We start from the raw sequence: 25252 nt of genomic DNA on the forward strand, positions 1-25252 counted from the left end.
TTTTTCTGGGATTTTATTCCTGAGATGGATTTGTTTAATTTTTAACTTCTGAAATTTTAAATAGCTACTTTCATTTTTTTATACTGAAGGCTCTAATAGCCATTTACTCATGTGTTTCAGTCAAGTGATTTTTAGGGAGAATTTTAAACTGCAAATGAAATTTTCTTTCAGCTTGGTTTTGTCAGGTTAAATAAGTCATTCCATTCATACTACTGAGTGGCTAAACATGCTTCTGTCAAAAACAAAAACAAACCAAAAAAACGTACTTTAGCCCAAATGAAGTAAAAAGAATTAATTATAGTGATTTATTGCTTGGATAACTAAGATGTCAAATGTAATAAGAGCTATATATTACAGAAAAAAATATGAAACATGGTAAATACTTAAAATCGTAAAAAAAAAAAAAAGCATAAAATCGAATATATCTTTCTTTCCTTATAGAAAAGCAAAGTTCGGCCACTAAATCAGCATGATGCAGCTTGCTATTAGAAAGAAAAACTGCCTGCAAATATAGAACAAAAGTAAGGCCGTCATAACCCGTAAGTGCTTCTCACATCACCCCCTGGGACAGAGGTCCTGCGAGAGTATGCTTCAGTATAAAGCCCAAATAAAGATTTTGGTGAAAAGGTGTTGTCAGTCATTAATATTATTCATGAAACTGATTATTATCAGTAGTCACACTAATAGTACCTGTTTCCTGAGAACTTATCACATGTAACACTATTCCAAGTGCTTTACCTGAATCCTCTAATTTCACTTTCATAACCATATGAGATAAGTTCTCTTACTTCCTCAGCTTTACAGATGGAGAAATGCAGACCTTGAGAAGTCACACATTTAGGAAGTAGCGGAGCTTGGATATGACCCTAGACTACTGGATCCCAAAGGCCATGCATTGGCCACTGCTGTACCCTGACTGGTAAAGCATCTCACATGGGCATGGTGCTTTGGAAGTTTAAAAAGCAGTATCTCAGACCGAATTTTCAGAGCATTCTCACAACATGCTTGTTGAATGGATTCTACCTTTGTTTTACAAGTGAGACGGCTGAGGTTCAGAGATGCTCAGGACTGTCCACTGTCACACAACTCAACAATGGCAAAGCCTAGGCTTCACCTGGCTGCACTGCAGGGTCTCCCTGTCATGCCACACTGCCACAACAACCACACAGTACTTCAAATCACCTTCTTGAAGGCCATGAAAGTCTTGACTCTCTGAGGACTGTGGTGCAACGGTAGGTCACAAGATCTCAGAGAAATTGCCACTCCATTCATGGTTAGTGTGGGTAATTCATATTCAGCTTCTCACTTTGTGATTAAATAGCTCTGTACCTCGTGCGGAGGTAACGGATGCTCTGGTCTGGGAGTATGCTGCAGAGGGCAGCCGAGTGTAGGGGTAACAGCGGAGAAGGTGGGTGCTCTTTCACCTCAGTGCAAATCCCCAAGGTCAGCTCACTTTCATTCTTCCCAGCTATGTGCCCGTAAGCCTCTCTTCCACTTTTAAGACCTTTCTCCCTCCCTCCTTCCCTCTCAAACTACATTTTCTCTCAGTCTCTCTGCACATACACACATATATTTTTTATATATTCATTCCAGTGACTGGGGAAGAGCTCTCATTTTCTGGGAGTTTATGGGCTCTATTTATTGCCTTTAATATAACGTTATGAAATCGATTTTAAAATCCCACCTGAAAAGGAACACAACTGATACCATCTTCTATGGGTATGGTACTTCAAAATTTTAAATGTTTACACAAATGATATTCCGTTTTATCCTTAACAATTTTATGAGAATGGTCCCTGAACAAAAGGAACTACAATCCCTTCAGTGACTGGTTTGCTTGATGTTGATCCAAAAAAAGGAAAACTAATGAGTTCTCTAAAGGAAGAATTTAAATTTCCTTTTATGTTTGATCCCTTCCCCCATACCTTATTTCCTTTACCGTATACCTTATCCAAAAAGATTTCAGTGTCACTCCATGTTGTTTTAACTATTGTTACTGAAATCTATCCTGTTTGCTGGTTTTATGTTGCACGTTCCATTTTTACTTAGGCTAACGTCCAATTATACTAAAAACAATACATTTCAGTCGTGAATTTATAATAAAAATATTGTTAAAAGTATTTTTTAACTATATTTCTTTGGTAATATGAGAATAAGTACTTACAAAATCAGCAGGGAGGTGAAGCTTGTAAAGCTGTAAAATGGAGTGAAGTAAACTGGACACCTGACTAGAGACCAAGACCTCCTGGCCCAGTTTCATGCTGTCCGTCACTTTCCTCTGACTTGTGGCTACCTGGACACTCCACTTATCCGTGTCTGCGATAATACAGACAGCTTCGGCTATCGGCTCATCAAGCACTGGATGCTGGAAGAGAAACACAGTGGGTCAACTTTCCACAACACTGCCAAGGGGCACTCAAAACGTTCAGAATGCTTCCAGGTCGCATTAGCTTAAAAGTTCAGAAGTTGCTAGCGGGAGCTACAGAAATTTAGGGTATTAGAGTGACTAAAATAGTAGGAGTGTCCTCAACTCAACATTTAAACTTAATGTGATAAAAAACTGCATTCAATCAATATTTCTTTCTTACACCCAGGAGTTACACCGTAAATGTTGTTAATGTTCACAGGAAAGCCAAAGGGTATGTGCCCTCTCTATATTCCAAGATATTAAAATTCCTTTCCTTTTGAAAGACTAAACTCTCCTTTTAAGATGGAGACAATTAGAATAAGGTATAGGATTCTATTGCCATTTCTCCAAAAGAAGGTTAGGCAGGGTAACTTAAATATTCCCTTAAAGTTACAGCTTTAATGATTAAGCAGTATTTATTTAGTGACCACGTGCTACATACATAAATCAACTCTCACAACCAACTATCTAGATGAGGCCAAAAGGCCAAAGGATGGCTACAGATGAATAACTTAAAATGCAAAATTCTCGGTAACTATGTAGTGATGGATAAAGCAGGCTGGCAACTAGTAAACTGTGCCACAGGGCAAACAGGGTCAAGCGGTCAAGGAAAGAAATAAAAAATCTAAGGTCTTGAAACTGGTCAAAGTGTAACTGCTTCATCACCAGCCCCTGGAATCACCAGCCCCTGGAATCAGGGCAATGTGGCTCATTGGGGGAGGTCATGGATGGAAGATTCTCTAAGCATGAGTTACTTTAGAAGGGCTGCAGATCCAGGTATGATAACAAAAAGGGACAGAGAAGTTGGCTCAATTATTCTAAAAGGAGATACTTAATGGGTATGAGAAATATATTTAAAAAAATCAAACATGAAAAATGATCATGAGCCTATTTATTTATTTATTTATTTATTTATTTATTTAAGAGAAAGAGAGAGCATGTGAGCAGGGGAGAAGGGCAGAGGGAGAGAGAGAGGAAAAGAGAGAATCCCAAGCAGGCTCCATGCTCAGTAAGGAGCTGACATGGGGCTCAATCCCATGACCCTGGGATCATGACCTGAGCCGAAATCAAGAGTCAGACACTCAAAAGACTGAGCCACCCAGGCAGCCCAGCATGAGTCATTTTTAAATCACTGGATCAAACAGGCAGAATCGGAGGTGGAAATCAGAGGAAAGACTAAAGACAAAGTATCCAAGGGTTGGGACAAACTGACAGGAATTGGTGGGCCCATTCCTTGAAGGAGGGGACTAAATCTTTTCTGCCTGTATTCTTAGCCCCTAGCACAGGACCTGGCACTTGAGAAATGTTACTAAATTAAAATGAGACAGGTTAGGGGTATTTGGGTGGCTCGGTTGGCTGAGCGTCTGACTTCAGCTCAGGTCATGATCTCACAGTTGTTGGATTCCAGCCCTGTGTCGGGCCCTGTGCTGACAGCTCAGGGCCTGGAGCCTGCTTCGGATTCTGTGTCTCCCTCTCTCTCTACCCCTCCCCCGCTCACATTCTGTCTCTCTCTCTCTCAAAATAAATAAACATTAAAAAAATAAATAAAATGAGACAGGTTATACAAGCAGATGAGGGAGTTGATGAGCATCCCGTACCCCCTAGCACAGCACGGTATTGCTGACTTTTATGTTTATAGGTTCCAGAACAGAGAAGAACCAGCCGAACAGTTACAGAAGAGCACCTTAAAAGAAATACTGAAGCATTACACATTCTCAGATTACTAAATGTCTAACACAGAACTCCCTGAATATATCCACCAGACAACCCAATGTCTCCATCTAACTATATCATTTAGTAGCTACTCAATTATTTACTGAATAAACACTTTTTAAAGTAAATGGAAATAGAGGAAAATGTAAAGAGTCAAGAAAAAAAAAAAAGAAATGCTGAAATGATAAAAATATCACGAGCAACTACTTTAGCTACAATATAAGGAGCTCCAGGGCTACTGGCTCTCAATCACTGACCTTGTCTACACTTCTGTGGGGTCAGAGAGTTGAAGCTTAAGTTTCGATAATTCTGGAGGTTTCTGATACACATCTTTCCAAAGAAAACACAACCTCACTAAAGACAAGGCAGTTTAAACATATTACGATTTGGCTTATTAGTCAATCTCTAAGCTTCTAGAATTTAAAGAACTCTAAGATCCAGAAGACCATGTTTGGATTCATCACAGAAATACACACCCCCACACACCCTATGCACTGGTATTCAATTTAAAATTCCTCTTACAACAGGCTCTACTTTAAAGGCATATGTAGAAGTACAATAAACAAAAAATTACATGTATCCTTCTTTTCAACACTAATTTCTTAGCCATATCTTAATCATAGAAGTAATTAATAATGAAATCTGTCAGGGAGATTTTTTTTTTAATGTTTATTTATTTCTTGAGAAAGAATGAGAGGCAGAGCGCGAGCTGGGGAGGGGCAGAGAGAGAAGGAGACACAGAAGCAGGCTCCAGGCTCTGAGCTTTCAGCACAGAGCCCTACGCTTGAACTCATGGATCACGAGATCATGACCTGAGCCGAAGCCAGATGCTTAACCGACTGGGCCACCCAGGCACCCCCAAACACTTTTTAAAAATGTTTTATTTATTTTTTGAGAGAAGGGAGGGGGAGAGAGAGTGAGAGCACAAGCGGGGGAGGGGCAGAGAGAGAGAGTGGGGGACAGAGGACCTGAAGCAGGCTCTGAACTGTCAGGCTGACAGCAGTGAGCCTGATGTGGGGCTCAAACTCACGAACCGTGAGATCATGACCTGAGCCAAAGTCGGACGCTCAACTGACTGATCCATCCAGGTACCTCTGAAAGATTCAAACACGTATTAAAAGCCTGACCCACCCATATACTATTCTTAGGGTTTGGAGTTTGGGCATGGAGACTAGAAAAAAAAGAAATGGGCAGGAGAGGTAAGGCATGGCTGCATCCTGATGGAGACTTTGGCTTCGTATGGATCTTAAGAGAAGGAACACATAATATGAATAGCTATCAGCAAGTATGATTACTTAGTAAGATTCCTCTTCTTAGTATTAAAAAAACCCTTTAAGGGGTGGGGGCGCTTTGTCAATTTGACTAAATATCATCAGAACACCCATCATACATTTACCCTTTTAAAAGTTTTCCTCCCAACCACTGTGTCTGAGATTAAACGAGACCTCTGATGTTTGAGTTTTGAATGAAAATCTGAAGCAAATATTAATATTAAAAACAGTCATTTCCCCTTAAAATGTTTGTTTGGTTGAAAACTTCATAAACCTTAGAGACACTGTTAGTATCAATTTTCTTTTTCTCTCTCAAACTGAAGAAAAGCAAATTCAAAGTAAGTTTCTAAACCACAGGGTTCGTTAAATTCTCTTATCAGGATAAGCCTGCAATGTTTCTATATTCTCCATAATCTGAGATGTCCAAAACCGCTGCCTTAGGCCTGCCCCCCCCCCCCGCCCCCAGCTCATGAGTGCCCACACTCCAGATGGCACTGCAGAGCGGCCGGCCCTCTGATCCCTAATGCCCTCCCGTCACGTCTTCCAGGCAGCTGCCCACTGTTCCTGTGCCTCCCTCAGAAACGTGACCAGACAATTCAGAAACTACAGACAGGGACTGGAGGATGTGAGAGCATTGCAGATCAGTAGAGCTGCAGGCGACTGTGAGGCTGGATGGCCAATCTCCATCGCAGGAATGAGGCAGCGGCAATAAGCCATTGCCTTTTGTGCCTTGCTCTGCTCTGTGAGTTAGAAACAGTCTTTAGGGGCGCCTGGGTGGCTCAGTTGGTTAAGCGGCCAACTTCGGCTCAGGTCATGATTTCGCAGTCTGTGAGTTCGAGCCCCGCGTCGGGCTCTGTGCTGACAGCTCAGAGCCTGGAGCCCGTTTCAGATTCTGTGTCTCCCTCTCTCTGACCCTCCCCCGTTCATGCTCTGTCTCTCTCTGTCTCAAAAATAAATAAACGTTAAAAAAAAATTTTTTTTTAAAGAAACAGTCTTTATTTAGCTCCACGTTGTCAATATCTCATTTATCCAATCTACTCTCCTGTGAAGATTTCTCAAGATACAGTGACAAATGAAATGCTTTATATTATATAGATCTTTAAAGGTTTCTCAAATATTCTTTGGCTATTACATTTTGTTGAATCAACAGGTTAAGCCTGGTTAATTCACAGCCACTAAGGATGTGTGGGTCTGTTTCCCAGGAGTGTAGATGGCTGCGACATACCAACTTTAGCATTCTGGAGTCGATCTCTGAGTACGCAAATATGCTGCCTTGACCTACAAACGCGTGACTTCTGCCTAACTTAAACTTGCAGAAACAAGAAATGTCTATAAGGTTTGAGTCATCAGAAGAGCCATGGTTCTGATATTTCAGTGAAGGGCAATGATAAGACAACTGCAAAGGCTCTGAAGGAAGACAGGGCTGGGCTTGACCACCGCCTCTGTCACACACTAGCTGCAGGACCCTAGCAGCTCATTAACCGGGGCTTCAGTTTCTACATCTGTTGTAAAAGATGACCTACTTCACAGTTTCTGTGAGGTTAAATTCATGGAGGTTTTCTGTGAGAAAAACGTATATGACACTTGTAGCACAGATACTAATTCGACATGTTCGATTTACTCTCTTACCCCACCCTCTGTCTCTATTAGTCATGGCCACTGAACCCTCAAACTTCCTAAAACACCACGTTATCATTTCCCTCACCAACTCAGAAACGTACTCTAGTCCCTATCACCCAAATACCTAAGTTCAAACTTTTCTTTTTCCATACTTAAAGCTCTTCACAATCTGGGCCAGATCTACCCACAAATATTTACTTCCAGGACTTTCTAAGGATCCCCTGCTCCAGGCTGAGAGGACTCCTGCCTCTTACCTCAAGCTGTGCCCAGAATGTTTCCCCTGCTACCTTCTAAATGTTTCAATCTTTCAAGGACCCAACTTGGGTCCCATCCCCATGCCCCACCTCACCCCACAGCAAGACGTCTTTCCCATATTCACTGCTCTTCCTTTGACTTCTGAGAGCTTTTGCAATCTACATTTTGACATTTAATCACTGTCTTAACTGGTTCTCAGTTTCACATCTGTTTGCCTACTCAGTGATTATGTAAGTAACTCAAAGAAAGAAATCACATTTTATTTTTCTTCTGTAGCCTCTGAAATGAGCATAACAAAATGCTAGGCACGTGCTAAGTATCTAATACATGCTGGTTCTGTTGAACAATTCTCTATTCAGATTTCTTTTTTTTAATGTTTATTTATTTTTGAGAGCGAGGAAGAGTGTGTGTGTACACGAGCAGTGGAAGGGCAGAGAGAGAGGGAAAGAGAGAATCCCAAGTAGCCTCTGCGCTCTCAGAACAGAGTCCAACGTGGGGCTCAAGCTCACAAACTGTGAGATCATGACCTGAGCCTAAATCAAGAGTCGGACGCTTAACTGACTGAGCCACCCAGGCACCCCCCTCTATTCAGATTTCTTTATTTTTGGTTTCAGTCCAGTTCCTATTAAGTCATCTGGAAAATTAATATATTTCTTTTCCATGTACCACATTTAAATGACATTTTACACGATCACCTGTTTTTAACGTAAGAGCAGGAAAATACCATCCTCACTTACACGCTTCCTATAATTACTTATTAATTCATCATGCCATTTTTCCTGTGGGGTGGCCAGGAATGTAGCACTGCTCTACAGATAGAAACATTGGGGACAAAAAATATAAGAGTTTATTAAATATCTTGGTATGTCAGAATTAGAAGCTACCACCTCATGCAAGTGTTTTCAACTTTTAGCTCAATGAGTCTGCCAAGCCCTCTAACTTTGAAATCCTAGGACCGTGTCAGGATGGAAATCTCTTGGAAGATAAGATTGCAAGAAGTGTGAATGACAGTCTGAACTTAAGGTCAAAATAGGAGAAAATACAGTTGCCTCTATTATGACTTCCCCATATTTATGCTGTTGGCACTGCCCAATACATACTCTGAACTGACCCTTTATCAGTCCTTAAAGATGTGCAGCCCACAGGTGTATTATAGACAGCAGGAGTGTAGACACATTCTGTACTCATAACCAGCTCTAAAATCTGCACACTAGTTATAACAGTGAAGATTTGATTACTAGGGACAAGCCACTGTGTGGCCTCTTTCAAACATAAAAAAGCAGGTGATTTATGATTCAGGATTGGAAGCAGTGCCCTATATCTTTTATTTTTCTTTGAAATATTCTGAATAAAACATAAGATTCTTCAGCATCATTTGAGTATCAATTTGTTATTCTATATGATTCCAGTACATTTTATAACTTTATTAAAATAAATTTGAATAAGAGGATATCACATGACAAAGTTCCTTTCAAAAAGATTCTCAGCATTATGTTACAGCACCATGACTTAGTAATATTACCCTTTACATAGCTTTAAGTAAGCCCTTTCATTGGTCATACAAAGACAATGCGATGACTAAGGCAGTGAAGCTGCCCTTCTCTGCACTTGCTCTTGGTTGAATGCCCTCAGATCCACCTTTTTTTTCTTCTACCTCATTAGAAATGAAGGCCCACCTGCATAACCATATCCTCCCCGCCTTGGAACCGAAGACTTAAGCAATGTGAGAGAGTCGTTGGCCAACCCACCCCACTTCTGGATGGCTGAGCACCACATGTAAGGACTGCAGCTATGTGTGGATTGTTGACCAATGGGTTGTTTTTTGTTTTGTTTTGTTTTGTTTTTTTAGGAAAACAAGCAAACAAACAAACAAAAGTCCCCACAAAAAAACCTAAAAACCCTTCAGTATCACACACATTCAGGGAAAAGGGAACTTGGATATCGCTACCATTCTTAAACACTTCATCTGGCCTATAAAATGATGCAGAATACTGTCTTTTACTAAATGATCGGCATCTAGACTTTCCTGACAGCAGCCTTACCAAGAAATGGGACAGACAGAACCTCCTGTGGTGGCAAAGCCAGCTTTGTCTGTAGGTTAAGAAAATGCTCATCAACATAATCAGCCAGAAGAATCTTCAGTTTCCTGAAAGAGCCACATCGTCCCCCTTTGCCCCGCTTCTCGCCCTTCATTCTGCTCGCTCCCTACTGCCTCCCTGGTATAGGCATCGCTTCCAGGAAGTCCTTCCACACCTATCCTGTGTCTCCCACTGCAGTAGACTCTACCACACTGGTTTTACTGCTTATTTACTTCTTTGTACTTCCTGTTATAGATTTCAAACTCCTTGTGGGCAGGTGCCATATTGTCTCTTGGGCTGTTTACAAGAGTTTTCTTTGTCTTTTGTGTCCTGTAGCTTAAGACTCCCTGATTGGGAGTCAGTGTGCTTCTTTAGTCTGAAATACCACAGCTGTTCTCTCTCTTCAAATATTGTTTTCCCTTGCCTTCTCAGTTCTCACCTTCTGAATATGCTATCAGATTTTCTCATTCTAGCCTCCATGTCACAAATTCAAATTCTCTCCAGTGGTATTTAATCTACTCTGCTCTTTAACTTATTCCTTGGGATTGAACTCTAATGGCCATATTTTTCAGTCTTAGAAGTTCTTTTTAGTCCTTTTACAAATCTAAACCATCTTTTATCACATCACCCCGTCTCTTTTAAGGTTCTGATTCCTTCTTTTTTATGACTGTAACCATTTTTAAACACAGTGACTTAATAGTTATTTCAGATTGTTCTAGGAGTGCTAATTCTCCAGCTTGTATTTGCTTACTCTCCCTCATCATGTTTTCCTCATACATGGTTTGTAATCTCTGAACATGAGCCCATCTTGCTGGCGTTATTTATGTCCTATGTGTGTCTCTTGGAAACAGGTTCAATGGCAGTCACTAATGGTTTAAGAGTTAAAATAAAGTGGAGAAGAGGAAACAAGCTGGTGGTTATGAAAGCACCCAGTGTGCTTCCTTCTGCCAGAGTCCTAGAGGTTTCTATGCTTCTAGATTTTATATTTATTTCTTGGGCAGGGATTCCCAAATCACTTGGGTAGAATAAATCTGGACCTCCAACCCACTCATAGAATGGACCTGGGACTTTGATATCTCATGGGTGACTTCATTTTCTCCCACCCAAGTTTCCAACTTGTTTCTTTGCTGCTTTGCTATTTATGGCTGGAATTTTCCAGTCCCCCTGTCATGGAAGGATAGCTCTTCGAACCTCTAGGCTTTAAGGAAGGGTTCAGGTCCATGTCCCAAGCCTTATGTGTATATGGGACCACATCTTTCATCCTGAGTAGATCTTAGAAACTCAGCACTCAATTCCTAGGACCTGTATCCAGACTGAAATCTTACAGAGCCATGGTTATATCAGCCCAAACTTACTTGTTCTGGCTTTGATTTCAATTTGTTTCTGGCACAAAAGGATTTTCACTTTTTTTCATACACAGGTATTATAACAATGAGGCTAGGTGGGATGGTAATATTTTACCCATCATCTTTAAAGTTTTAGAGGGGAGGCACACCATTTGTATCAGGGCAACATGGTGCTGGACTCCTCCAACCTTACACCTGGACTGTACCTATAAAAACAGCACCCAGCACACAAAAAGTACTAAATATTTTCTGATAGAAAATAAATCTCCAAGGCATGACTCTCCTCCTCTTCCCCAAAAGCCATCTCCAGCCTCCTGCCTCATTTTTGGCCAAACAAGTCAGCCAGATCAATGACATGCCACCATCAGAGACTTCTAGTTTATACCCAGCATACTGTTAACATATAAAAATACCAGAAAAGGTAATAAGTAGTATTATAAATAATAAAAAAATATATATAATTATAACATATAAACACATAAGCCATTTGTTTATCAGAATATTTTTCTCTTGGAAACAGACTCAATGGCAGTCACCAAAGGCTTAAGAATTGTAATGAGGTGAAGAAGGAGAGAAAATCAATCATTATGGACCATGGACATTGCTGAGGGATCCTGGTAGGTATATCAAGGAGGGGGCTCTGGGAAGCCCAAAGACATCATTAAGACATAAGGACCTGGTGGCAGAGGGAAGGAGGGGAGAGTCTGGTGAGGTGGTCTGGGAGAGGCAGCAAGGGAAAGACCTGTCCTTCTGTGGGTTTGTGCCTGCGGCTGTGATCACCAGGCTCACTGGGCTGACACCCAAGTTCAGACTACAGATTTATAGATATAGTGTGCAATGTTGGGCACAGCTTATATCAGGCCTGCCACCTGCTTAGAAAAGAAACAGTTTAAAGTCTAGGAAAGGTGCTCAAGGTCAAAAAGAGTTATCAGACTAAAGTTATGTAATGATGTACATGACTCCAAAATAAAATGCAAGAGAGTTGGTAGCTTTTTTTTTTTTTACAAAGAATGGCATAAATGTTCAGAGACTTTGTACACAGTGAAAAAAATTTCAGAAATCTTTGAAAATAGCCATGTGTCTAACATGTACAAAATGTAAGAGAATGAAAGCCTGAGAGACCTATAATAAGCTTTTTATTCTCGTTTAGGTAAAGGGCCAAAGGCATCATGTCTAAACATGTTACTCTTCCCTTCAATTTTTAAAAGACTATCTTCCACTTCTCTTTACTTCAGAAGACACACTAATCATCACAGTTTTAGCAGTAAACACACACTCCTAAATCCAGTTCTGTAGGAAACAGTCAACTACCATCACTGAGCACTTTCTACGTACACTGGGGGAGGTGCTGGGAACATGAAAGGAACTAAGGCTCCCTTCTCTTCTCAAGGGCCTGCAGCCCTAGTGGTAGAAAGATGCTGGAAACCGAACAAAGGTGTGGTGCAATGTGTTAAGGAGCCCGCAGGTGTCAAGTTCTATCTGGGGGGCAATTCCAGCAAAGGAGTTAAAATAATGGAAAACTATTAGAGCAGAAGAGTAAATGATTACATTCAGGATGGGCAAGGGCCCTCCGTGGCACTGTATGAGACGACTGAAAGGGGCAGAGATTGGATGCAAGACTTCTAGTTGGGAAGGTTAAGGGGGGCTTAAATAAGATTATATTGTAGTCACTGTGAGAAGGAGAGAGAATCACGAAGATTCAGATTGGAGTTGACAATACCCAAAACGATATATTTTTCAAATATTAAAAAAAACACAATCCACAATAAAATGTACATTTTGCCATCATAACCCTACATACACACTTACACGTGTGAACATGTGTGTCCATACACAAATGTGCATGTGCACATGCACACACACACACACACACACACACACACACACACATAAAGATTTCTCGACACAGTAAGACAGTGCTGTAGGCCCAAGGCACTGTCATTCTCATTATGCAACTTAGGAAAATGAAAGCAACAAGAGGTGTTCTCAAATAGCAGATTTGCCCTACATGGATGTTTCTTTTGCAACACTATTGATTTTAAGGTTGTTGTTGACTTGAGGCACCTTAATGCTGTCTGTATTACTTAGGTAATGATTTACCATTTGATGTGACTTTCTGTTCTTTTGTAGTCTCCCTGGTTGATTACACTGCATGGCATAATTAGGTATTCATGAGCATATATCACAGCCAAGCTCTTAGCAAAGCTCCTTATCTGTGCTACTGATTTCTGCATGGTATTTCTGGAGTCAATCTGTTGCTACTCTTAAAATTAAATGAAAGAGCCTGCAATATCCAACTGTTAATTTTGTTTTCTAGATTATTCTGTAAAATGCCTGAAGCCCTGGAACATAGTTTTCAAAAAAGCATTACAATGTAATGTTAATTTTGGTTTTGATGACCCTACCCTGCAGTTAGCCGCCTGGCCTGCTCCTTGTGATGTCACCAGCCAAGAGAAGTGGACGCTTTTAGCACGGAATGAATGTGTGCATGTGTTCTGTTCCGTTATCTCCAGTAGGAGTGTCCCGGGAAACTCATTTACAAAGCACTTTCACATATATTATTTTAATAGCTAACATTTATTGGGCATTAGTAATGTGCCAGGCACTGCGTTAAACACTTGATATGCATTATCTCAGAGTTTTCAAACCAGACCTGTAAGTACTATTCATTTTTCAAAAGCTGAAACTGATGCTTAGAAGAATAAAGAAACTGCCCGAGGCCACAAAGCCACTAAGTAGCAAGCCATGATTCAAATTCAGGTTTGTCTGTCCTTAGAAGCCAAACTTTTAACCACTGGATTATATTTCATCTGTTCCTCCAAATACACTTTTTTTTTTTTTTAAGGCTTAGTGATGCCGACTGATTTACCTATAGGCAAATGAGTGGTAACACTAAAACGTGAATCCAGCATCAAAGTTAAGTCAGTGCTCCTCCCCTACTATGCCATAATTTAATACCCCTAACATTGCCCTGGACAGCAGTATTCACAGGCAGACAAACACACCAGAGGAAAAAAGGGGAGAGATAAAGCTACTTGAGGGTCATAGGTACAGCATGAAGCTGGCTCTCTCACTCTGTCGCTCCCACTTTAACATCTAAAGTCAAAAGGAAAATAGAGAAAGAATGCACATTTAGATATGGCAGGAAAAAAATGAAGCTAAATATTACTTTAGCCTAATTTAAGGCAGCTGTATAATCTACAAGCTAGGAGATGGAGAAATAGTTCAAATGACAGAAAAGAGGTAGTGTATGGATTAAACAAGAACATGTGTTTAAATATTTAAAGACCATCACAAGCTTGATATGGAAAAGCCAATAGTAAAAATGGAAATAAAATAAAGCTAATATGTCTTTCTTTACTGAGACTGGAATAAGGAAGAACATAAAAAGAAATTCGTAGTATTGGAAGCTCTAGAATGCAATCCCTCGATGAGAGAAGAAATTCCACAAACTAGTTTATCATAGTTATAAAAGTGCACATTTACATAAGACAGATTTTACAATCCACTCATGCATAGGTCTAGAAAATAGATCAATAACTTAAATCAATTGCTTTCAAACAGTTAATAAAAATCCTTTGCTAAAAACGATTATGAATATCAAAGCCCAATGAAGTCTTGCATGAATACTAAAAATTATTAACGTCCAAAAAATAGGTTTTTGAACACAAGTTAAGTAAAGCAACTTATCCCAATCTTTTATTCCTTAACAAATTATTATTCCAGCTCTAACTGTGGTCATGAACATTTGCTCTTGGATCTTTGCTTCTTTCTCTGGCAACATACCCAAGAATTTAAATAATTACTAGACTTATAGAGCAGTAAATTCAATATAATGTTAAAACCCTAATTTATTTTTCAACAAATATTTGTAAATGACAGTTGAGAGTAAGGCTATTTTTATTTAAACACTGTCCCAGACCAGAGTCCCCATGTGAGAGGCAGTTTAAATGGAACACTACTTCAAAAACAAAATTCATTATGATGAATGTGCCAAGTGAAATTAGAAATCTACTAATGCTAATTGGATGCACTCTGAATGCATTAAACTTCCGAAGATATTTTTATGAACCCTTTGCAATTTCCTATTAACACCCATGCATGGCTGCACTTTGGATGTACCCACAATTTGACACAATATAGGTTATTATGCTTAATAACTTTCGATCTCTCGGGGTGATTGCGTAGTCTGAAAAAATGAGAAAAGCTACAGTGTGAAAATACTACTTCTCAAAGGAAGGGAAAATAACATATGAAAAACCTTTAAGAGTACAAATAGAGAAAACATGGATTTGTTTTTTTCAAATGTCAGAATTACAGAGCTCACTGGTCACCATTAACACCTAATATACACAAAACACTGGAACTTGTCAGCCTGTGGAAAATAGTAAAAAAAAAAAAAAAAAGTCATGAATGGTTTTCCAGATAAGCTCAAGGACGGTTATCAATCAATTATATTTTCAGAGTGGTAAGTGAGCCAGTCCAGGGCATTTGGGCCACACACACCCCCACCCCCACCCCCCGGTAAGATCAATGGCACTGAAGACAACCCAGCCAGATCATACTCGCTCTCTTGGCGCCTCTGTCAGAAGCAGGACACCGGGCTTCATGCAAGAAGGGTCCAGCAAGCAATACCGATGTTCTTACAGATCAAACTGATGGCAGAACAGAGAGGAAAACCCCACAGGTTTTGCATATATGGATATAAACACAAAGGCAGCCGATAGAAAAGGAAAAGAGGGCCTCTACCTCCCTGCCTTCATGCTACCAATAGCTACAAAATGTATGTGAGTCTAAAATCATGGAGGCTTCCGTGGTATGAGACAACCTAGACAGATAGTATTACACAATAAGGGCACCGTTCTTACCCTAATGTCACTGACGTAGGGATCACTGACATGATAAACAAGTATACGGTGTTCATTACAACTCTGAAAATAAGATGTTACGACATTTTTTTTACAGAAGACGAAAGTAACCTCATAGCTTCATTCCTGGAATATCCTGGTGCGGGGTGGTGTCTGACCACAGAGCAGGGTGGGGTTAGGAATGTTCGGGTATAAATGTGTACCCTGGGCTGGCCTCCCCAGCTTCCAATGACCCCCTCCCCATCTCTCCTCCCTCCCCATTCAGGGGGGTTATGAAGACATCTGCTTCACTACTGAGCTTTTCTTCCCATTTGACACAAATATCTTTAGCCTGTTTAGCCTGTGTCTGATGTATGTTTAGTCTTCACAGAGGAGATGCTCAAGGCCAAAGATAACATGCGGTGCCTTCTGTTCCACCTTTCAAAAACTACTTGTTGGTCGAGGAGGTAGGTAACAAGCCAAATTCCAATTTTCTTAAGGCAGTGAGGACTTTCCCTATCGCACAAGATACATTATGTTTCCGGTGCAAAACATCTATTTTTGCACATCTGCCCAATAGCAGCTCAATTAAAACCAGGCCCATCAGATTGACACAGTTTCCTTAACTGCTCAGTTCCTGTCATGCTGCAGATAGCAGAAAAGCACTTAACGGCAGCCACAAGGCAATTTTCCAGTAAGACTTGTTAATCTTTATACAGTCATCTTCATGCCGCCATCAAAGTGAACTTAATGACAAATCAGTTAAAATAAATTACTTTTAGGAACTTGTAAGGATCGGATAAAAAGCAAACCATATGTGACATCTCTTCGGTCCTCCCCGTGACGGCATATAATTGTCACCATCTGTGCTGTTTATTCTATTTGCTGGGCCCGTCCGCCCTCCAGATCCACTCTTTGCCCTTGTCTGTCTTGTGCAGGCCCCAGGAGGCCGACCTCTGTGGACCTCGGGACTATATCTGCATCAGTTTTGACCTTGCTCTCTGGCTTCCAGCTGGGCTCAGCCAGTGAGAGGTACAGAAGAGCTCAGAGGCTGAAGGGAAAGGGTGTCAGGGAGTTATCCTTCACCCTCCCCAGAGCTCATGCAGCCAGGTGGCTGCTCTTCCAGCTCCAGCTCTCCACCGTTCTGGTGTCACTGCCCCCCCCCCCCCCCCCCCCCCCCGCCACTTATCCCTCAGGCCCACGTGTGCCCAAAGCTCCCAGCTGCTGCTACTCCCTGGGTGCTTCACCAACCCTTGTTGATTGCTGTAATCTCGCCCGCATCTCTGTAAACAATTCTGTAACCGCACCCCCTTCAGTCTAGACACCTGCTGCTGGCCCAGACCCTGGCGGACATATTGTCAGCAGCTAGAGGCTCCAAGCTGGGATTACTTACATGGACTGTGTGGACCAGATCGGCCACCAGACACTGCTTCAGCTTCTCATCGCTGCTGGTCCCGTGAAGCACCAGATCGGGCATGTACGTGGGGCAATAACCCGCCAGAAGCGAGCGGCCAAAGTTTCTTACATTTGTGTTGCTAATGCTCTGAGACCTAAAACAATATTGGCCCATTAGAATACATAATTAAAAATGTACCCCTTTCTCACATCACCATTGGCACAAAACCCCCAATAACACAGATGCAAAAAACAGATTCATGGTGGTCCGCTTCACCAATCCTCCAGTAAGTGGATCATTGACATGGGAAAAGCAAGGAGAAAAATAATTTCTTTTTTGATGGAAGGGTAGAAGAAACAGTATTTTCTGTCACATATTGACATGATGTACCTCATATCAAACATCCACCAGGCAGTCTGTGTCAAGAGAGTGAAGAAAGAGAAAGTCTACTCAGGGGAGGCGGGGAGGCACTTGCCAAAAACCTGGCTTTAGGAACGCGACACATCTGCACAGGGTGGCGCCCACACCAGGGCAGAAGAACAGCAGAAATCTCTAATTACTGCTTTCAGTCATCACAGCCCAAATAATCGACCTGATGGAGTGTTAAGGAAGAGGTGTTGTTTCCCAACCCTGTCATGCTGCTCTGAGCTGCAGGAGAGAAGCCACACGGTGAGGGCAATCCACCGCCTCCGATGCAAGGCATCTGCTGCCAGCCATACAACTTCCGTGCGGATGACAGAAAATTAAAATACCTGCTCACCTCCACCATATCCTCGAGCTTCCCAAAATGTCACAAGAGCTGCAAAGGCAACGGCGTGCCTCGTCACTCAGAGAGCTCAGAGGCACCAAGCCACTGTCATCCCCCTTGGAGAAAAGGCAGGCTCGAAACCTTGTGCAGCGGTGTGATTAACACTAACGCTCTGAGAAAAAAAGCCATCATGTGTAACATGGCCAAGGGCAGCTAATGTGGTCATGCGTGTTAAGTCAGAAAACCAGTATTTGAACCCAGTTCCTTCTGCTTCCCAGCCTGCCGGTGTTACCTGGGCAGAGGCAGCTCCACTTCCAAGGCTCCTTCAGTCCAGTCATCGCTGTGCTCTAGATTCAGCGAGGCTGAAGCACACGCCTCCTCGTCACTGTCTCCAAGAGCGCTATCTGAGCTTTCGTTCCTGGGAATGTCTCCTTCCATCCTGAAGTTGGCCTTCCTGTCAGCATCCCCACAGGGGACATCTGCAGCGCCTGAGAAGCCAGAGTCCTGCTGTGCACACCTGCTTGGAACAGGCTGTATCAAAGGTCCCTCCGCAGCCTTCAGATACAAACCTCTTGTTTTCTCCAGAATCCTCGTTCCGGCTCCTGCGGCACCGCCATCAGGTGCCAACGTGTCAGCACACTGGCCGGGCTGCCCAGCGGCATCTGCCACAAGCTCGCTTCTGACGCCTCTGTCCTCAGCAAAACCCCTCTCAAGTTCACCTTCATCCCTCTCAGAAGACGGGTTCTGAGGACAGGGGATGTTCTTTTGGAAGCCAGGTGTAAAGGAGCACCGAGAAGCCTGCTGGTCCTGAGCCAGGTCAGCGGCCATCCCAGACTCTGCTGAGGGATGGCAGGCTAACTCTGGATACTGTCTACAGGCCATTAGCCGCTTCTCCATTTTTTGTGTGCGGCTTTCGAAGTCAGACTCTGGAGATACGGAGCTTCCAATGTGGAAAGTGACCTTTTCTAAGGGAGGCTTCTCCCAGCAATGTCTGTCAGGGCAAGGCCAGGCTGCTGACCGGTCTGAGAGTTTCTTGGGCATCTCCCCTTTCAACTCTTCACTGACAGTTCGCTGGCCGATCTTCACTCCTGCCCCCAACACTTCACAGTTGGAGAGTCTTGAAGAGTCATCTCGTGGTGCCTCTTTTTCACTTTCTTCCTCGCCACAAAATGCACCCTGAGACTTCCAGGAGCTGCCCGATGCTGGCTCTTGGAATTCCATGCCGCAGACTTGAGAACTCTGCTCTGCCCTTTTGTTTCCTTCTTTGTCAGGTTTGGGACACAGGTCTCTAATGTCAGTGCCCTCTGGGGACACACCCAGCCCCTCAGGCCTGGGGCTCCTTCCCTCAGCCATCGAGGGTGGCAGGATGGGGGGAAGCAGAGCAGGCTCACTTCTCACTGTGACAACCACATACTCAGACTCCTCTACTTCTCCCCTCTCCAAGGCTGTGGTGATGTTGCTCCCATTTAACACTTGGTCTCCTTCACTGTGACTCCCACTCCAGGTCAGCTGATTCTCTTGCAGCTCAGAGCAACGGAGAAAGTAGGTCAGGACATAAAGTATGCGTTGGACCAGATCCTTCTGCTTCCCCAGCACCACCGTGCGAGTCAGCCTCACTGGAGAGCCAATGGCTCCGTAAAGATCGCCTGGAGAGCAAAACACACACCAAGTTGTTTGGGGCAAGCATGTCATGGATATGTCAACCTTTACAAGAGAAAAACAGAAGACTTACACTCCCAAATTAGGATTGCTTCTTCACACACCTGACTGGGGCAAAGAGGTAATTCCTACTAATGACCATGTTTTAGCTGTGCCTCTGGAAGGGAAAGCGTAAGGCTGCGGCTCACCGCTCCTGGTGCACGGACACAGTGCTGGTGTACAGGGCCCCTCTCCGTGCTCGTTAGGACTTCCCACACAGCTCGCTGGGCAGGCCAGCCCCCACTAGAGCTGGCTCCCTCAGCTCACTATACAAATCAAATACTGTATCTTGGAAACAAGAATGATGGGATTTTTTTCAGAACAATCCCAGGACAATAGACCTTGGGGTAAAATCCAAATTCAGGGATCTCTGAACAGAAGTGTAGTGAATCAATTCAAAATACTTAATGAAATGGCCTGCTCAGAATTCCCTCAATACACACACACACACACACACACACACACACACACACACACACACCAAGTAGAACCAATGTGATTAACAAGAAGAAATCACTTAGTCATGAATAATGAATCTGAATTTATTTTCCATTACTTCACCTGAAAATCCTACTGGAAGAAAACACGTCCCATAAGTTATATCCTGACAAGTTGATTAAAAACTATGTAATGAACCACAAAAATTTAGCTTAAAGGTGGAAGAAGGGCTAATAAGAGCAAATATGTCAATGAGCCCAGCAGTATAAGCTTTCCATCAAAAGTATTTGTTAAACGCCTATTGAAAGTATTGCCATTTGACAATCTGATTACTGTTTGAAATGCTTTGATAATAATAATACTGACAATTACAACAAACAGCCAACATTTACTGAGTGTGCAGGCAGAGTGCTAAGTGATTTGCGTGGATTTATCCTGTTTATATCCTTGTATAACCAACCCTGAGTTAGAAATCATTAAGAGAATAATCAGAATGATGGAATAAGTCAAAACTTGCAAAGATACTAAATAAAGGAGAGGAGGTACATGGTAACAGTTATAAATAAGAGCTCAGGAAGTTAGAACTCATCTGAGGAATGCATCTAGAGAGAGAAGGGAATGCATTTTTATTAGAGCACATACTAGATAAAACTAATTATACCAACAGATTGAGACAGGAAAAAGTTATGGGAACCATCAGGAAGTACTTGCCCCTGGGAACCATCAGGAAATACCCCCTCTGGAGAGTATTCCCTAGTGTAAAGCTACTGCTCCTGAAAACATTTAAAGGGCAGGACACAAATGACTTTAAAGAATCCTCTCTATAAAAAGACTACAGGCTAATCAAGCTTTATCTTTGAGGCTTTTGTAACTGACAGATCATTCAGGAATTCAAAAGAATAACTCAAGACTGTAGTCTGATGCTAGGACGAGTATTTCTGTTTGAGAAAACTTTCTAGACCTCTCATTGCTGCAGGGGGATCAGTCATTTCAGAAATTCAAGGGATGTTCTTGTTAAATCAGTCTCAATGTTAATAAAGAGGATAACCATTACATATCTGAAATCTGGTACAAAAAAAAAAACCACAGAGGAAAGAAAGGCCACTCAGAATGACAATATTTTTTAGCAATGCATTGAACATTTGGCATTGCACATTTTAATAACTAATAAATGGGGAAAAAAGAAAGCAAGGAAAGCTACTAAAAATACAATTTATGATGTTTCCTGCTTTGGTTTTCTTCTTCAATATTAGTTTGGCTACTCAGGGTCTTTTGTGGTTGCATAGCCTCTACTACAAAGCTGTAATCATCAAGATAGTATGGTATTGGCACAAAAACGGACACTCAGATCAATGGAATAGAATAGACAACCCGGAATTGGACCCACAAATGTATGGCCAACTAATCTTTGACAAAGCAGGAAAGAGTATCCAATGGAAAAAAGATAGTCTCTTTAGCAAATGGGGCTGGGAGAACTGGACAGCAACATGCAGAAGAATGAAACTAGACCACTTTCTTACACCATACACAAAAATAAACTCAAAATGGATAAAAGACCTAAATGTGAGACAGGAAACCATCAAAACCCTAGAGGAGAAAGCAGGCAACAACCTCTCTGACCTCAGCCACAGCAATTTCTTACTCGACACATCTCCAAAGGCAAGGGAAATAAAAGCAAAAATGAACTACTGGGACCTCATCAAGATAAAAAGCTTCTGCACTGCAAAGGAAACAATCAACAAAAACAACAATCAACCCAACAGAATGGGAAAAGATATCTGCAAATGACCTGTCGGATAAAGGGCTAGTATCCAAAATCTACAAAGAATTTACCAAACTCAACACCTGAAAAACAAATAATCCAGCGAAGAAATGGGCAGAAAGATGAATAGACACTTTTCCAAAGAAGACAGCCAGATGGCCAACAAACACATGAAAAGATGCTCAATGTCACTCATCATCAGGGAAATACAAATCAAAGTCACACTGAGATACCACCTCACACTGGTCAGAGTGCTAAAATGAACAACTCAGGAAACTACAGATGCTGGCGAGGATGTGGCGAAATGGGAACCCTCTTGCACTGTTGGTGGGAATGCACACTGGTGCAGCCACTCTGGAAAACAGTGTGGAGGTTCCTCAAAAGATTAAAAATAAATCTACCCTATGAGCCAGCAACAGCACTGCTAGGAATTTTCCCAAGGGATACAGGAGTGCTGATGCATAGGGGCACGTTTACCCCATTGTTTGTAGCAGCGCTTTCAACAATAGCCAAATTATAGAAAGAGCCTCAATATCCATCAACTGATGAATGGATAAAGAAGATGTGGTTTATATATACAATGGAATACTACTTGGCAATGAGAAAGAATGAAATCATGCCATTTGTAGCAATGTGGATGGAACTAGAGGGTATTATGCTAAGTGAAATAAGTCAGTCAGAGAAGGACAGATATCATATGTTTTCAGTCATATATGGATCTTGAGAAACTTAACAGAAGACCATGGGGGAAGGGAAAAGGAAAAAAAAAAGTTACAAACAGAGAGAGAGGGAGGCAAACCACAAGAGACTCTTAAATACAGAGAATAAACTGAGGGTGGATGGGAGGGTGGGAGAGAGGGGAAAATGGGTGATGGGCACTGAGGAGGGCACTTGGGATGAACACTGGGTATTGTATGTAAGCCAATTTGACAATAAATTGTATTCATAAAAAAATAAAAAATAAAAATAAAATAAAAATACAATTTATCAGGTGCCTGGATGGCTCAGTCAGTTAAGTGTCTGACTCTTGATTTTGGCTCAGGTCATGATCTCACGGTTTGTGGGTTTGAACCCTGAGTCAGGCTCTGCACTGACAGCAGAGCCTGCTTGAGAGTCTCTCTCTCCTGCCCCTCCCCCACTCACTCTCTCTCACTTTCTCTCAAAATAAATAAACATTTCTGAAAAATCTAAAAAAATACGATCTACAATAATTTAAGCTGTATAAAGTAATGACGGCAATTGCGTGTGGAAACAGTGCCTTTATTTTAGGGTCAGTCTTCATAAAATCATGCATCATGAAAATAAGAGACCTGTAATATTACAGATTTACTGGATCTTCAACTGGAAGACAATTTTTTGGGCCCTGGACTGACAAAGCCACTAATTTTAGAGTAGATTCCTTTGTTTTCATGAGTAGTATTTTATAAAATGAAGTTGCACAACAATGTGAATAGACTTAACATTACTGAACTGTACACTTAGAAATGGTTGAGATGGTAAATGCTATGTTCTGGGCTTTTTTAAAACCACAATTTAAAATACAAATTTAAGGATGCCTGGGTGGCTCAGTCACTTGAGCGTCCGACTTCATTTCGGCTCAGGTCATGATCTCACGGTTTGTGTGTTCAAGCCCCATTTCGGGCTGTGCACTGACAGCACGGAGCCTACTTGGGATTCTCTCTCTCTGCCTTTCCCTCTCTCTCTCAAAATCAATAAATATTAAAAAGGGGCGCCTGGGTGGCTCAGTTAAGCTTCCGACTTCGGCTCGGGTCACGATCTCGCGGTTTGTGGGTTTGAGCCCCGTGTCAGGCTCTGTGCTGACAGATCAGAGCCTGGAGCCTGCTTCAGATTCTGTGTCTCCCCCTCTCTTTGCCCCTCCCCCGCTTGTACATGCTCTCTCACTCTTAAAAAGAAACATTAAAAAATATATCCAAAAGAAAAAATATATAAAATTTAAACTTAAAAAAAGCAAGAAAATGAGAGAAGGTAAAGGAGACAGACGAAAGGCAGAGAGTGCATAAAGCAGGAAGGGAGCCAGGTGCAGGGAGAGGAGAGACCCAAAGGGAAGGAGACAACCAGCATGGAACAAGGAGTGAGAAGAGCAGGCAGAGGAAGGGAAAGCTGGCTCAGAGAACATAAAGGGGGGGTCCAAAAGGAGGAGAGGAAGACAGAGCGAAAGGTGAGAGGAAAGGAGAAAGAAAGGAGGTTGGAGGTGAAGAGGTACAAACAGCAGAGAATCTGAGAGAAGCAAAAAGAGGTGAGGAAAGCAGTAAGGGTGACGCCCACAGAGGGGGACATGAAAAACTATCAAGGGGACAGTGAATAGATAGAAACCGGAAAGCTGAGAAACTGAGAACGTAGGAGCGCTATAAGGGGAGGACAGAGAAAGGGTGGGAAAGGTGGGGGGAACATGGAGGGAGAAACCAAAACAGAGGGAGGAACTGAAAGAAAATGTTTTTAAAAAGAGACGAGGAGAGAAGCCAAGGATCTTAAAGGGCCACTTTCTCCTAGATTACATTCTAATAAACGTGTATGCTACAAAGTTCCCCTCTATAGTGTTTCCCGAGGCCCACACATTGTAATTTATTCTATCTTTATTATTATTTAATTCAAAATATTTTCTAATTTCCCTTGTGAAGTATTATCTGCCTTTTGGGTTATGTAAAATGGGTTGTTTAATTTCTGAGCAGGTGGGAGTTTTCTCCGTATCGTTTTTTAAAGTTATTTTCATTATAATTTCAGTGGTGAAAGAAATTGCCTTTCAAACTATGCGTACCCATCCCACGACAGAAATACATTTTATACTGCAACCTCACTCATCCCCTGAAACAAACATTTTACAAAACAGTACCTGTGTCACTCTGATATTTTCTATTGTACTGACCCTTTTAAATGCTTTTCTGACCCACAAAATTGCTTCCACAAGCCACTAATGGCTGGTGATCCAGCTTTGGAAAGTCCTTGTGTAGAGTGCTCATGTTAGGCAGGGTGAGGATGGCTGAGCTCCTGGAGAGCAGGCCAGTGAGGGTGTGATAGACCCCAAGGGCTGGTTGCTTTCAGCTTCTCTCCCCACTTTCCTGAGAATGCCAACGAGCCAGGCAGAGGTGGGCACAGCAGTGGTACCCGCTCTGGCAAGCGTTCAGATAAGCCTTTGAAATAATTCAAAATAGAGTCTTTTCTACAACTTAGGAACCTGGAATAAAATTACCTCCGCACCATTGCATATTCCCAGAAATTTGTATTTTCCTATTTACTGGGACTTGGTAAATATTTAATAAAAATAATAATAATTGGAAGTGGCTCCCCCACTGAAGCTGCTTGATTTTTTGTAATGATGGAAACTCAACCACCATTTACACTTGGCTTTACAAAGCTATCACAAGACTCTGCTCTGTCAACTGCCAGACCCCTGCTGGATGGTCTGGGGGAGGGAAGGGCAATAATACATGACCTACTACACGACTATGAGCTCATAGGAAGGGACGTTGCCTTGTAATGCCAAACACAGGCTCTCAACTATTTAAATTTCAAATGGGAAGCGTGTCTAATTATAAATACATTCATCTAATTAAATGTACAATGTTTAATTAGCATTGTTTTTAAATGGGTGACCCGGCAGCATGAAACACCATGTTTCCTTAATATCTAGCCCCCTTCCCTTTGCCACTTAACG

At 42.0% G+C, this 25252-nt stretch overlaps 2 protein-coding genes across 6 annotated transcripts in view; one reads left to right on the forward strand and one right to left on the reverse strand.

The window, feature by feature from the left end:
- CB1H4orf45 (chromosome B1 C4orf45 homolog) overlaps positions 1–589 on the forward strand; it is a 100116-nt gene extending 99527 nt beyond the window's left edge. Inside the window, exon 5 of the mRNA XM_043566519.1 lies at positions 442–589. Within this exon, the coding sequence (XP_043422454.1) occupies positions 442–489 (48 nt within the window). The 3' untranslated portion in view covers positions 490–589. The remainder of the gene's footprint in view (positions 1–441) is intronic.
- The window catches only part of FNIP2 (folliculin interacting protein 2), a 131938-nt gene that overhangs the window by 7189 nt on the left and 99497 nt on the right, over positions 1–25252 (reverse strand). For all 5 annotated transcript variants that reach the window (XM_043566475.1, XM_043566494.1, XM_043566469.1 and 2 more), the window contains 3 exons: positions 17974–19327; positions 16931–17087; positions 2165–2365 (listed from right to left, as the gene is read on the reverse strand). In XM_043566475.1, coding sequence (XP_043422410.1) covers positions 2165–2365; positions 16931–17087; positions 17974–19327 — 1712 coding nt within the window. The remainder of the gene's footprint in view (positions 1–2164; positions 2366–16930; positions 17088–17973; positions 19328–25252) is intronic.

Source organism: Prionailurus bengalensis, chromosome B1 (genome assembly GCF_016509475.1).
Source record: "Prionailurus bengalensis isolate Pbe53 chromosome B1, Fcat_Pben_1.1_paternal_pri, whole genome shotgun sequence".
In the NCBI taxonomy this organism is placed as follows: Eukaryota; Metazoa; Chordata; class Mammalia; order Carnivora; family Felidae; genus Prionailurus; species Prionailurus bengalensis.